Source organism: Coregonus lavaretus, assembly GCF_964263955.1.
Source record: "Coregonus lavaretus genome assembly, chromosome: 5".
In the NCBI taxonomy this organism is placed as follows: domain Eukaryota; kingdom Metazoa; phylum Chordata; class Actinopteri; order Salmoniformes; family Salmonidae; genus Coregonus; species Coregonus lavaretus.
Window position 1 is genome coordinate 56,016,286 of NC_139992.1, and position 13,300 is coordinate 56,029,585.

Genomic DNA, 13,300 nt, shown 5'->3' on the forward strand with positions numbered 1-13,300 from the left:
CACATACCCCCCAAAAGGTCTGTGCACAGCCCTTGCATGACATGTTGCCAAGGTCTAGTTACCTAGATTACACATTGCAGAAAAGAGAGGTCTCTTGAAATGGAAAACCAGTTTTACAACATTCTTTGTCAAGTGAAAACTAAGAGCTATATTTTTTTGTCAGAGGTCAGTTTTAATGACTGGCTGGTCTCTGTGGCATCAGCTGGGTTGCATTCAGTACGTGTTTACGTTTTGGAACGTTCAATTTAACGGAAACGGTGCTGTACTGATCGACCAGTTTAAAAACGGGGAGGGGTTGGGGAACGCTGTCAGCATGGCCACTGCCCTTTAAATACGTCACTCATTGCTTCAAGCCACACCTCGCCACCCCCACCAAACCGGATCAAACATATTTCAAAGTCTGTTCAATAACGTTTTTGGGAAACGTGTCGTTCAGTACAAACCGTTCTGCAACATAGTAAACGTTCAAGCGAACTGAACGTACCATAGGATGCCTCAAGAGGTGTCAGGTTAGGAGAGATTTTTGGGCGTAGTCACCTGTGCAGGTACAAATACGGAAGTTCCCAACTCCTAGATTTGATTCAGAAATCAGTCAACAGCCAGTGCCACCAAATCAATAGATTTGATTTGACTTCAACAGTCAGGGCGAGGACATTGCAATGCAGCGTAACACATATTTGTAGGAGCGCCAAGGACTTCAGTAGGGCCCAAATGGCCGAACTTTTATCCGTACCGACTACTACTACACCCAGAGCTTCATCCACTGACAAAATGTATCCAGGCGATTCCAAAGGATCCGTCCATGGAGGAGGATTCGGCGAGCGCTCTGTCCCGGGCAACACCGGGACGTTAAGCCCGAGCGTGGTCAACCAACTCATGATGGAATTTCTGATGTACTTCGGGAGAGCGCTATTGGTATTTTATCCTGTTTATTTGACAGGGTACCTCGGACTCAGCGTCATCTGGATCCTCTTGTGCATTATGATGATCACTTGGTGGAAGAAAAACCGCAAGTGGAAAGATATCCGAATTGGTACGGCTATAAACTTTCTGGATAATGAAACACAACTGATCCACAACGAGTTGAAAACCTTGAATATGACAACATGGGTATGTATTGGTATGATGTTGATGTAGGCAGAGGTTGTTCCCCATCTGTGTAAATAAAGTTTTGTTAGGTGGTACTCTGGTTGACATAAGAGGAGATATACACACACGCTGTCACATACAAAATTCGAACAAAATTAAATTAGGCCTGCTCTATCAGTAGGCCTTTTTTTTCCCAACCCCACCCTTTTCTTAAAATTGTTTAATAAAAGTAGATTCTACACTAATCACATTTTACATAATGAATGAACTCATCTAGGTTATGTCTGTTCATGTCATTGGGGGAGTTCATGTCTGGAAGGTTTTGTGTGACTTAAAGCAAACACACCTAAATCAAAGCACTCTTAAGAATAGAGCCTACATAGGTCTATTTAAACTTGTGTATAATGAGCATACAAATTACCAACTAAGACCAGATGCTCAGCACAAGCCTACTTGGATGATCGTTATAGCTATATAGTGTTATGGTCAAACATGTGGAAGTGTCATTTGTCATCATCTTCCAGCCACGTTCTGCCTCAATAATAGTAAGACCTAACATTGCATTCCATTACTGGGAAATAACAAAGGTGTGGCTGTATTGTTTGGGAGTGCAATAGGCAGTGCAGAAGCTTTAAACCCCCTCTTGTATTCGTTCTTGCATTTGAATCAAGCTGTGGTTTATTGTCAAATTGCAGTGAATGTTGGACCCCTGTGTTTTGCCAAAGGCAGTCTTCAGTGCCATATTGACTACTGTGTCCCCAAATAACTGTAGGCTATAGAGCAGTGTTCTTAATTCATTCCAGTGGACTTATTAATATTTAGAGACATCATGGGAATATTTTTGGTGATTGAAGTGTTGACACCATAGTTGTGTGATTATGTTGCAGGAGGTTTCACTCATCCATTCCTTACCACACCCATACCCATGACTAATAGGAAACATTGACAAAGACAATAAAGTGCCACTGCTGAGGCTGTTGTACATTTAGAAGAGTATTTTGTGAACATGTTGAGGAAAGTTGAAGCAGTAGTTATCATTGTTAAAACAATATAGTGGATATTTTGTATTTCACAATGTTCCGGTTTTGTTGTTTTGCTGGTAAAACATTTTTTAGGGTGTGTGCCCTTCATCTCCTGCTCTCCCACAAAAGTTTGGAATTACAATCCCTTGATTAGTCACCAGGTCCTGCCTAACCAGTATTTTTCCTTTCGATATCAAAACCCCACACTGTGGTAGAGTAAGACGACACAGTTCTATATTCAACCACTCGGACACTAGCCTTGTCCCAGATCTGTTTGTGCAGTCTTGCCAACTCATATTCATGGTTTGGCATTACAATGGCCATAAGAGTTGGCAAGACGGCACAAACAGATTTGGGACCAGGCTACTCAGACACAAAAAAAGGCAATAGAAAGTAACACATATATTAAAACGGGAACGTCACAGTGCCTTCAGAAATTATTCACACCTGTTTACTTTTTCCACATTTTGTTATGTTATAGCCTGAAATAAAAATGGATTAAATTGACATTTTTTCTGTTGGCCTACAAACAATACCCTATAATGTCAAAGTGGAAGTATGTATTTGGAAATGTTTACAAATTAATAAAAAATGAAAAGCTGAAATGTCTTGAGTCAATAAGTATTCTACCCCTTTGTTACGGCAAGCCTAAATAAGTTCAGGAGTAAAAAATTGCTTAACAAATCACATAATAAGTTGCATGGACTCACTCTGTGTGCAATAATAGTGTTTAACATGATTTTCTAATTACTACCTCATCTACAGTGGGGAGAACAAGTATTTGATACACTGCCGATTTTGCAGGTTTTCCTACTTACAAAGCATGTAGAGGTCTGTAATTTTTATCATAGGTACATTTCAACTGTGAGAGACTGAATCTAAAATCACATTGTATGATTTTTAAGTAATTAATTTGCATTTTATTGCATGACATAAGTATTTGATCACCTACCAACCATTAAGAATTCCGGCTCTCACAGACCTGTTCGTTTTTCTTTAAGAAGCCCTTCTGTTCTCCACTCATTACCTGTATTAACTGCACCTGTTTGAACTCGTTACCTGTATAAAAGACACCTGTCCACACACTCAATCAAACAGACTCCAACCTCTCCACAATGGCCAAGACCAGAGAGCTGTGTAAGAACATCAGGGATAAAATTGTAGACCTGCACAAGGCTGGGATGGGCTACAGGACAATAGGCAAGCAGCTTTGTGAGAAGGCAACAACTGTTGGCGCAATTATTAGAAAATGGAAGAAGTTCAAGATGACGGTCAATCACCCTCGGTCTGGGGCTCCATGCAAGATCTCACCTCGTGCGGCATCAATAATCATGAGGAAGGTGAGGGATCAGCCCAGAACTACACGGCAGGACCTGGTCAATTACCTGAAGAGAGCTTGGACCACAGTCTCAAAGAAAACAATTAGTAACACACTACGCCGTCATGGATTAAAATCCTACAGCGCACGCAAGGTCCCCCTGCTCAAGCCAGCGCATGTCCAGGCTCGTCTGAAGTTTGACAACGACCATCTGGATGATCCAGAGGAGGAATGGGAGAAGGTCATGTGGTCTGATGAGACAAAAATAGAGCTTTTTGGTCTAAACTCCACTCGCCGTGTTTGGAGGAAGAAGAAGGATGAGTACAACCCCAAGAACACCATCCTAACCGTGAAGCATGGAGGTGGAAACATCATTCTTTGGGGATGCTTTTCTGCAAAGGGGACAGGACGACTGCACCGTATTGAGAGGAGGATGGATGGGGCCATGTATCGCGAGATCTTGGCCAACAACCTCCTTCCCTCAGTAAGAGCATTGAAGATGGGTCGTGGCTGGGTCTTCCAGCATGACAACGACCCGAAACACACAGCCAGCGCAACTAAGGAGTGGCTCCGTAAGAAGCATCTCAAGGTCCTGGAGTGGTCTAGCCAGTATCCAGACCTGAACCCAATAGAAAATCTTTGGAGGGAGCTGAAAGTCTGTATTGCCCAGTGACAGCCCCGAAACCTGAAGGATCTGGAGAAGGTCTGTTTGGAGGAGTGGGCCAAAATCCCTGCTGCAGTGTGTGCAAACCTGGTCAAGACCTACAGGAAACGTATGATCTCTGTAATTGCAAACAAAGGTTTCTGTACCAAATATTAAGTTCTGCTTTTCTGATGTATCAAATACTTATGTCATGCAATAAAATGCAAATGAATTACTTAAAAGTCATACAATGTGATTTTCTGGATTTTTGTTTTAGATTCTGTCTCTCACAGTTGAAGTGTACCTATGATAAAAAGTACAGACCTCTACATGCTTTGTAAGTAGGAAAACCTGCAAATTCGGCAGTGTATCAAATACTTGTTCTCCCCACTGTATGTACCCCAATGTCGGAGAGGAAGGAAACTATTTGTAATGTCCCCCAGTCGATCAGTGAATTTCAAACACAGATTCAACCACAAAGACCAAGGAGGTTTTCCAATGCCTCGCAAAGAAGGGCACCTATTGGTAGATGGAAAAAAAGAAGAGAAAAAAGAAACTTGAGATTGAATATCCCTTTGAGCATGGTGACGTTATTACACTTTGGATGATGTATCAATACACCCAGTCACTACAAAGATACAAGCGTGTTTCCTAACTCAGTTGCCAGAGAGGAAGGAAACCTCTCAGTGATTTCACCATGAGGCCAATGGTGACTTTAAATCAGTTACAGAGTTTAATGGCTGTGATAGGAGAAAACTGAAGATGGATCAACAACATTGTAGTTACTCCACAATAATAACCTAATTGAAAGAGTGAAAATAAGGAAGCCTGTACAGAATACAAATATTCCAAAACATGCATCCTGTTTGCAACAAGGCACTAAAGTAATACTGAAGAAAACGTGGCAAAGCAATTAACTTTTTGTCCTGAATACAAAGTGTTATGTTTGGGGCAAATCCAATACAACACATTACTGAGTACCACTCTCCATACTTTCAGCAGGACAATAACCTAAAACACAAGGTCAAATCTACACTGGAGTTGCTTAACAAGAAGACAGAGAATATTCCTGAGTGGCTGAGTTACAGTTTTGACTTAAATCTGCTTGAAAATGGTTGTCTAGCAATGATGAACAACCAATTTGACAGAGCTTGAATAATATGGAAATATTGTTCAATCCAGGTGTACAAAGCTCTTAGACTCACTTTGTCATTATGGGGTATTGTGTGTAGATCGGTGAGACAAAACATATAATTAATCATTTTTGAATTCCGGCTTTAACACAACAAAATGTGGAATAAGTCAAAGGGTATTAATACTTCCTGAAGGCACTGTATATGTCAAATGTGCCTCTGATTGGTTTCTTTGTCTAATATGCCCATCTCCCTGCATACAATGTAGACCTAATTAAAAGTTCAAAAGTAAGTCTTATTAAGTGAGGATGGGTCCTCTTCATTATCTGGACTCCTGCCAACTCACAGAACCACAAGGGTGTGTGTCAACCAAACTCTCTTGTAATGTTGTCTCTTCTTTTCCCAAAGGTACACTTTCCTGAAGTTGAGAAGGTTGACTGGCTCAACAAGGTAAGATAATGTAGTTTTTTTCATTCATGCTGTGTCTGTTAGGCTGATATTATGGTCACTCTTTGTCTGTTGTGCTGTTGTCACCTCAGCAATGGAGTTGGCCAGACAGCACAAACAGATCTGTTTAGTGTAGTCTTGGGGAGGGTCCGTCATGAACTGCTTTCACATTGACATGTTGCCGACAAAGCTTTCAAAACAACATTGTTTTCAATGACATATCACATACAGAACCGCTCAAAGTTCTGCTCTACATTTGTTTATCCACACAATGATCGCAACTAGTTCTCCTGTCGTACTTTGGTCATATGTCTATCTGTATGTCTTTAGATCTTGCTGCAGGCATGGCCGTTCTTTGGCATGTTCATGGAGAAGCTCCTCAAAGAGAAGATCCAGCCATCCATCAGATTGTCCAGCCCATACCTCAAAACATTCACTTTCACAAAAGTCCACTTTGGTCATACAGTGAGAGAGCTTTTGTTGTGTTAGCATATCAGGTTTCACCTTGTGGTTCTAGGTTTGTATCAATTTCAGTACCCTACGGCCTCATTTATCAACCGTGCTTAATTCCTCACAAAATGTTGGCGCATGTGGAGATTCTAGGTTTTGTATTCGCAACACATTATTGGGATTTATCATACTGTCACTCGTATGCAACTTGTATGCATGTTTTCATTGATACATCCTATAGCCATACTATATTTCTGCGCACGTGAACGACCGTTAAAACCCCGCTTGGAAAACACCCTATATTCACCTTTTTATAGTGACAAAAACACTCTAATTTGCTTTATGATTTGGAAATGTTGGAACTCGGCCATGATGACATTTTCTAAAAGAAAGAGTAATGGCAGATTTGATCACATTTCTGTAGAGGTGTGGGCAGAATGTGTTAATCTTTTACAGTGACTTTTTCAAACTAAACATGCATGCCTCCTATAGCGACTGCCAAACACCGGCTGTGCATTCTGCAATTTAAAAGTAACTTAAATGCAACAGCCCACACTTCTATGCGCAAGACAAACTGTTGTTCAATATTTTGTTTAATGATAGATGATTGTGTTTCTTTCTCCTGCCTTGGTACAGGCTCTGCATTTAAATAGGCTATGATGTTGTGCTCCTGTAACACAGAAATACTGTAGCCTACCTATTGTAAAACAAAATGTAATACTACTGGTTTATTTACTTTCAAGCATGCATGAATGAGGAATGAATGAATGGTAGGGATGTAAAGATTCAGTGAATCGGTCCTGATTTAAAATCAGTATGTGGACCCCAAACCGATCCAAATGTAGCATGCATCGGTCAGAAAATGGATTAAAACGTTAGAAATCGCATATTCACTTTTTTTCTCATATTACTTTCTTTCTACCTTCCGAAAATACCTCATATTTTGTGACAACTGATGCATCCTCTCCTTCAGTGTCGAACTAAAAGCATATAACTGTGTTGACGGTCGTTGATCTACAAGGCATTTTGCATGCCTAACAACTCTAGGGAATATCAGTAGCCGAGTCAAAATGCGCACGGTGCCCAGCTTCGCACAGTGACCAATGCTAGGTACGCATCTGCGTTCAAATGCAAAAATGGCTTTCGCGATATTAGGCTTTATTAGTTGAGTGACAACCTATGTAATTTGCTAGGTTATTGTTATCAGTGCGCTGTTGAAAATTGTGTTTTACCACAATAAAAGTAATCTACCGGAGACACAACTCTCATCTGGCTATATACCTGCTGAATGGGGTTTACAATATATTTTATTACGGTTGTTCAGGTTCACCATCAGCTATAGTTTTAAACAATCAGTGTATATGGTCATTTTTAGATATACAGCGTAAAGTTGATAATTTCATAGCGACTAATCACTTTTGCGAGGTGCACTGCATGGCTAAAGCACAAGGAGAAAAGAAGCTCACTATACTCACAGATTATCCATAATATTGACCAGATACTCAGTAACAATGAAAATAAATGTCTTAAAAAATGGAAGGCAGTCGGGAGGAGGCAAGATCAGGTGGGACCATTCTAGCCAATGAGAGGGCAGATACACTTGTGAACAACGGTCTCCACTAGTTACCACAGCCACAAAGTCAAAATTGGCTACGATAGAAATTCATGATTAATTTAAAGTTAGCAGTGTGGTTAAGGCTAGTTTTAAAATCACATTTTAAGAAGATAAATAGTAGAAATAGGCTGGGTTTATGACTTTGTGGCTGTGGTAACTAGTGACGACCAGGCACAACTCCGATATAACGTCAGATTTTGTGCCCAGTTATCCCTCTCGCTTTGCCTCTTCCTCTCTGCTAAACTTCAAAACCATTCGATTTTGGGATTGGGGTGAAATCCAAAGTTGTGCTATATATTCATTGGCTGTGTCATGGCTAATTTGTAAGCGATAAATATTAGGGCCCACCCTAATCTGATAGTGGTAGTGGGGTGGTAGATACCTAGTCTCCCTGATGGCTCAGATCAGGTGACTACATAGTATACACCATAGACATACTTACTTTACACAAACACACACACACACACACACAGTACATACACCATAGACATACAGTACATCATTCTCACACACACACACACACACACACACACACACAGACAGAGAGAGAGAGAAGTCAGCTCAGACAGGTCCAGCTCAGAAAGGCCCAGCTCATGACCTCCATCAGCAGCAGATTTAAATTTAGAATGGAAAATGAATGTGTTTATGCAACATGTTAGTGCATCGTATTGCACCAAATCGCATCGATTCGTTCGTGCAATATCCTTGTTAACGGCAAATGCATATTTTTCAAATAATTGTTTGCATATTTTTTTTTACCATTATAATGAATTATGTGCATGTCAACAAACACCTCCATTTCCCCCAAAAAACAATATCTGCATGCAATGCAATTCTTCAAATTCCCATACTATAAAACATGTTATTTTCGCTACAATTTAGAACGCAAGTATGAGTATTCGAACACAGCCAGCATATATATTTTGGTGCGTACGCACCTTTGATAAATGAGGCCCCTGGTGATAACATACAGTGCTATGAAAAAGTATTTGCCCCCTTTCTAATTTTCTCTACTTTTGCATATTTGTGATACTGAATGTTATCAGATCTTCAACCAAAACCTAATATTAGATAAAGGGAACATAAGTGAACAAATAACACAACAATTACATATTTATTTCATAAACAAAGTTATGCAACACCCAATTCCCCTGTGTGAAAAAGTAATTGCCCCCTTACCCTCAATAACTGGTTGTGCCACATTTAGCTGCAATGACTCCAACCAAATGCTTCCTGTAGTTGTTGATCAGTCTCTCACATCGCTGTGGAGGAATTTTGGCCCACTCTTCCATGCAGAACTGCTTTAACTCAGTGACTTGTGGGTTTAACATTTTAGTCATTTAGCAGACGCTCTTATCCAGAGCGACTTACAGGAGCAATTAGGGTTAAGTGCCTTGCTCAAGGGCACATCGACAGATTTTTCACCTAGTCGGCTCGGGGATTAGAATCAGCGACCTTTCGGTTACTGGCACAACGCTCTTAACCACTAAGCTACCTGCCGCCCTACCTGCTTGTTTCAAGTCCTGCCACAACATCTCAATTGGGATTAGGTCTGGACTTTGACTAGGCCATTCCAAAACTTCCAATTTGTTGCTGTTTAGCTATTTTCATGTAGACTTGATTGTGTTTTGGATCATTGTCTTGCTGCATGACCCAGCTACGCTTCAGCTTCAGCTCACAGACGGATGGTCTGACATTCTCCTGTAGAATTCTCTGATGCAGAGCAGAATTCATGGTTCCTTCTATTAAGGCAAGTCATCCAGGTCCTGAGGCAGCAAAGCATCCCCAAACCATCACACCACCACCACCATGCTTGACCTTTGGTATGATGTTCTTAATGTGGAATGCAGTGTTTGGTTTTCGCCAGGCATTACTGGAACCATATCGTCCAAGTTTTGGAATGGCCTAGTCAAAGTCCAGACCTAATCCCAATTGAGATGTTGTGGCAGGACTTGAAACAAGAAGTTCATGCTTGAAAACCCACACGTCAATGAGTTAAAGCAGTTCTGCATGGAAGAGTGGCCCAAAATTCCTCCACAGCGACGTGAGAGACTGATCAACAACTACAGGAAGCATTTGGTTGGAGTCATTGCAGCTAAAGGTGGCACATCCAGTTATTGAGTGTAAGGGGGCAATTACTTTTTCACACAGGGGAATTGGGTGTTGCATAACTTTGTTTATGAAATAAATATGTAATTGTTGTGTTATTTGTTCACTTATGGTCCCTTTATCTAATATTAGGTTTTGGTTGAAGATCTGATAACATTCAGTATCACAAATATGCAAAAGTAGAGAAAATTAGAAAGGGGGCAAATACTTTTTCATAGCACTGTATATATATATATATATATATATATATATATATATATATATATATATATATATATATATATATATACATATATTCTCCTAATTTCAGCCCCTCCGAATCACTGGACTTAAAGTGTACACCCATGAAGTGGACAAGAGGCAGGTGGTTATGGACCTGCACATAAGGTAGTAGTAGTAGGTAGTCAACATCAAATCAATAACACATACTACAGCACATAATAAAGACACAATAGGCCTACATTGGCTAGTAGTACTGTAGTTAGTAGTACAGCAGAAGTAGTAGTTTTATTGTCCCAGAAAATCCATAACAAGGTATTGGTCAGTTCTATGACTCCCTGTAAACTATTAGGGCCTTGGATTTAGCCTGGTCCCAGATATGTTTGTGCTCTCGACAGTGCTTTTTGCTTCACAGTTACGATGGGGATGTGGACATCGACACAGAGGTGAAGCCGCCCATCACTGCTGGGGTCAAAAGTATTCGGGTAGGCATCAGATGTTCTTGTGTGGCATCTAGCTTGGCTCCATGCCCTTCTGCCACATATAACCACCCTATGCTAGCCTAGGATGACTTTGGTTCAAAATGGAACATAGTTATCATGGCAAACAGGTCGTGTCACATTATTCCTCCTACATCAAGCCGTGACTTGAGGTTTGACATAGTCAGGCATCATGGGTAAAACTATGGGTCCCATGTGCACGTGTGTTCAATTTACATTGTGTGTAATTAGCTTTTTTGTTTTGCAGTGAAATTGCCCCTCTTGAGGAAATTGAGGAGCTGTATTAAAACTGGTTTTGATCTTTAAATTGATCTATATCAGCCCTTTGCTAATAAAACAGAATGTTTTATTTTTCAGCTTCAAGGCATCTTGCGTGTCATTCTGGAACCTCTGATTGGAAATGCCCCGTTGGTGGGAGGAGTCACTATGTTCTTCATTCGTCGGCCGGTGGGTTCTGAAAGATGGCTCTGTTTGCTATTTAAACCTATGACACCCAGAGACTTTTGTTTTGTTTTGCTTTAGCTACCTTCGTTCACCCTCTGTTTATTACCGTTATATAAGTAAATGTTATATGTTTTTTGTTTTCAGGAGGTCCAAGGCTAGTTGCATAGGCTATTACTTTTTAAACCCTACCAGGTCACTAATGAGTATGGGACCTGTTGTGCCCCGTCAGGACATCGGCATCCTTGTGGTAGGATGCTAAGAGTAATGAAACATTTAATTTAAAGTTACCAAATTCTAAATTGTTTAATTTTCAGACCCTACAAATCAACTGGACAGGGTTGACCAACCTCTTAGACACTCCAGGTCTAAGGTAATGATGTTGTTTTTTACATACAAGTACAAAATATATTTTGGGTGTATTCTAGAAAAAGAGCTCTAAAAATTCAGATTTTTTTGGTCAGAATGTATCTGTTCCAAAGTCACTATTTCAGACTGAAGTGACTTCTGCCCTAACCCTTCACCTCCACAGTCACCTGTCTGAGCCAGCCATCATGGACATCATCGCTTCCCTTATGGTCCTGCCCAACCGCATGTGTATCCCCTTCATAGACCAGGTCAAAGTGGACCAGATGAGGTTCCCCATGCCTCAAGTGAGTACAGTACACTGACACTCCACTGTGTCAGTGCCAATGGCCCAGTACAGTAGGTGTTCTGATCAGACAACACAGGAGGATTGATAGACACAAGTTGAGTGTATGGCACATCTCTGACACAGTTCCAATGATTGGAAGTGGTTCCATTAAATTGGGAGTTTCCATGAAATGTCATAAAACAAGATTTGACACCAAATATTGGTTTAATGGAATCTTCAAATATGGTTCCTGTGTTGCTGGCTAACTTGTGTTCATATTTTGGGGGTCTAAAAATATGCTAGTTCTGTTAAATGTGTATTTTAGTGGGTGTGTGCAGAAAGATCTTGTTGTGTTTAGTACTAAAACTGTACAGTATTTTTTGATGTTTTAGGGGGTTGTGAGGGTACACTTGCTGGAGGCCCGGGATCTGATTGCGAAGGACACTTATATGATGGGATTGGTGAAGGGCATGTCTGACCCCTATGCGGTGCTTAGGGTCGGCAACATCCACTTCCAAAGCAAGACCATCAAGGAGAACCTGCACCCACGCTGGAACGAGGTTTACGAGGTATGGACTCCTGAAAATCCTCCTACTGTACATGTAGAGTAACACTCACACACACTCACAAATCGCGCAGTCAACCCACTCTCTCTCCCCTTTGTCTATACAAACTCTGTTTTTATTTATTACCATGGAAAATATGTTTGAATATGTGATTTCTTACTGCTTTTATCACCTTTTTGATTTTTCAACTGCAGTTTGTGGTACACGAGGCCCCTGGGCAGGAGTTAGAGGTGGATGTGTTTGACAAGGACACTGACAAGGATGACATCCTGGGAAAGTGAGGAAACCACTTACTATGTGCACGAGAATAGACACATCCTCCCCATTCTGATTTGTTATGCCCGCTAGTCACTCAGACAGCTGACCCATTTCAAACATTCAGTAGTGTACAAGTGCGTTGTGGAATGTTCAGATAGAAATATGTCATGTAGAACATATGCCTCTGACATGTAGAGTAAGGAATCATGCCGGCTCTATTCATGACGTTATCTATCTGCAATGTTCCACAACATTTGTGTGACAAGGCCTATTGAAAATGGCCCTGGTTAGATACTTTGACCAATTGAGGGCTTATTTATCCGTCGTAGGTTTTGCCTGGACTTTGGAGAAGTGAAGAAGGAAAAAGAGATGGATAAGGTGAGAAGGTCACATTGAATGTTTTAGCTGTGGGATAGGCAACTCAGGTCCTGCAATGCCGAAATACCTCTGGTTTTCATTCTCTACCTCTAATCAACTGAGGTGAATTAACCTACAGCAGCCAATGTGATAATGGCTGGGGTCATTTTTGCTGTTCTCCAAATAGCATTTAAACGTTTTTAATTGTATAGAAATGCAGTAAATGCGCTTCAACTAAAAAAATGTCCAGGGGAGACCTCACTATAACTCAAACCCTGGTTATGGCCCTGCGCACAACGGAAAACATTTTAAAATGTGGATAAAAATGAAATGAGTGTTATTAGTTCCGGTAGTCTCTACCTATTTCAGTGTGTTTTCTACCTTTTGGTATCTAAAGAATGGAATGAGAGGACTCTCTGGCCAATCAATTATACATATCAATACATCAACTATCAGGTAGAAAAGAAAATTAGCAGAACTTTTGGCCATACCTGGAGTT

The 13,300-nt window shown here is 40.7% G+C and overlaps 1 protein-coding gene across 4 annotated transcripts in view; it reads left to right on the forward strand.

The window, feature by feature from the left end:
* Positions 1-402: 402 nt before the first annotated feature.
* esyt3 (extended synaptotagmin-like protein 3) overlaps positions 403-13,300 on the forward strand; it is a 63,177-nt gene continuing 50,279 nt past the window's right edge. For 2 of the 4 annotated variants that reach the window (XM_084161956.1, XM_084161958.1), the window contains exons 1-11: positions 403-1,110; positions 5,614-5,655; positions 5,983-6,117; positions 10,137-10,213; positions 10,461-10,530; positions 10,903-10,992; positions 11,304-11,359; positions 11,519-11,639; positions 12,013-12,189; positions 12,381-12,463; positions 12,774-12,822. In XM_084161956.1, the coding sequence (XP_084018082.1) occupies positions 712-1,110; positions 5,614-5,655; positions 5,983-6,117; positions 10,137-10,213; positions 10,461-10,530; positions 10,903-10,992; positions 11,304-11,359; positions 11,519-11,639; positions 12,013-12,189; positions 12,381-12,463; positions 12,774-12,822 (1,299 nt within the window). In that variant the 5' untranslated portion in view covers positions 403-711. The remainder of the gene's footprint in view (positions 1,111-5,613; positions 5,656-5,982; positions 6,118-10,136; positions 10,214-10,460; positions 10,531-10,902; positions 10,993-11,303; positions 11,360-11,518; positions 11,640-12,012; positions 12,190-12,380; positions 12,464-12,773; positions 12,823-13,300) is intronic. The other 2 variants (XM_084161957.1, XM_084161959.1) reach the window with 2 other exon arrangements.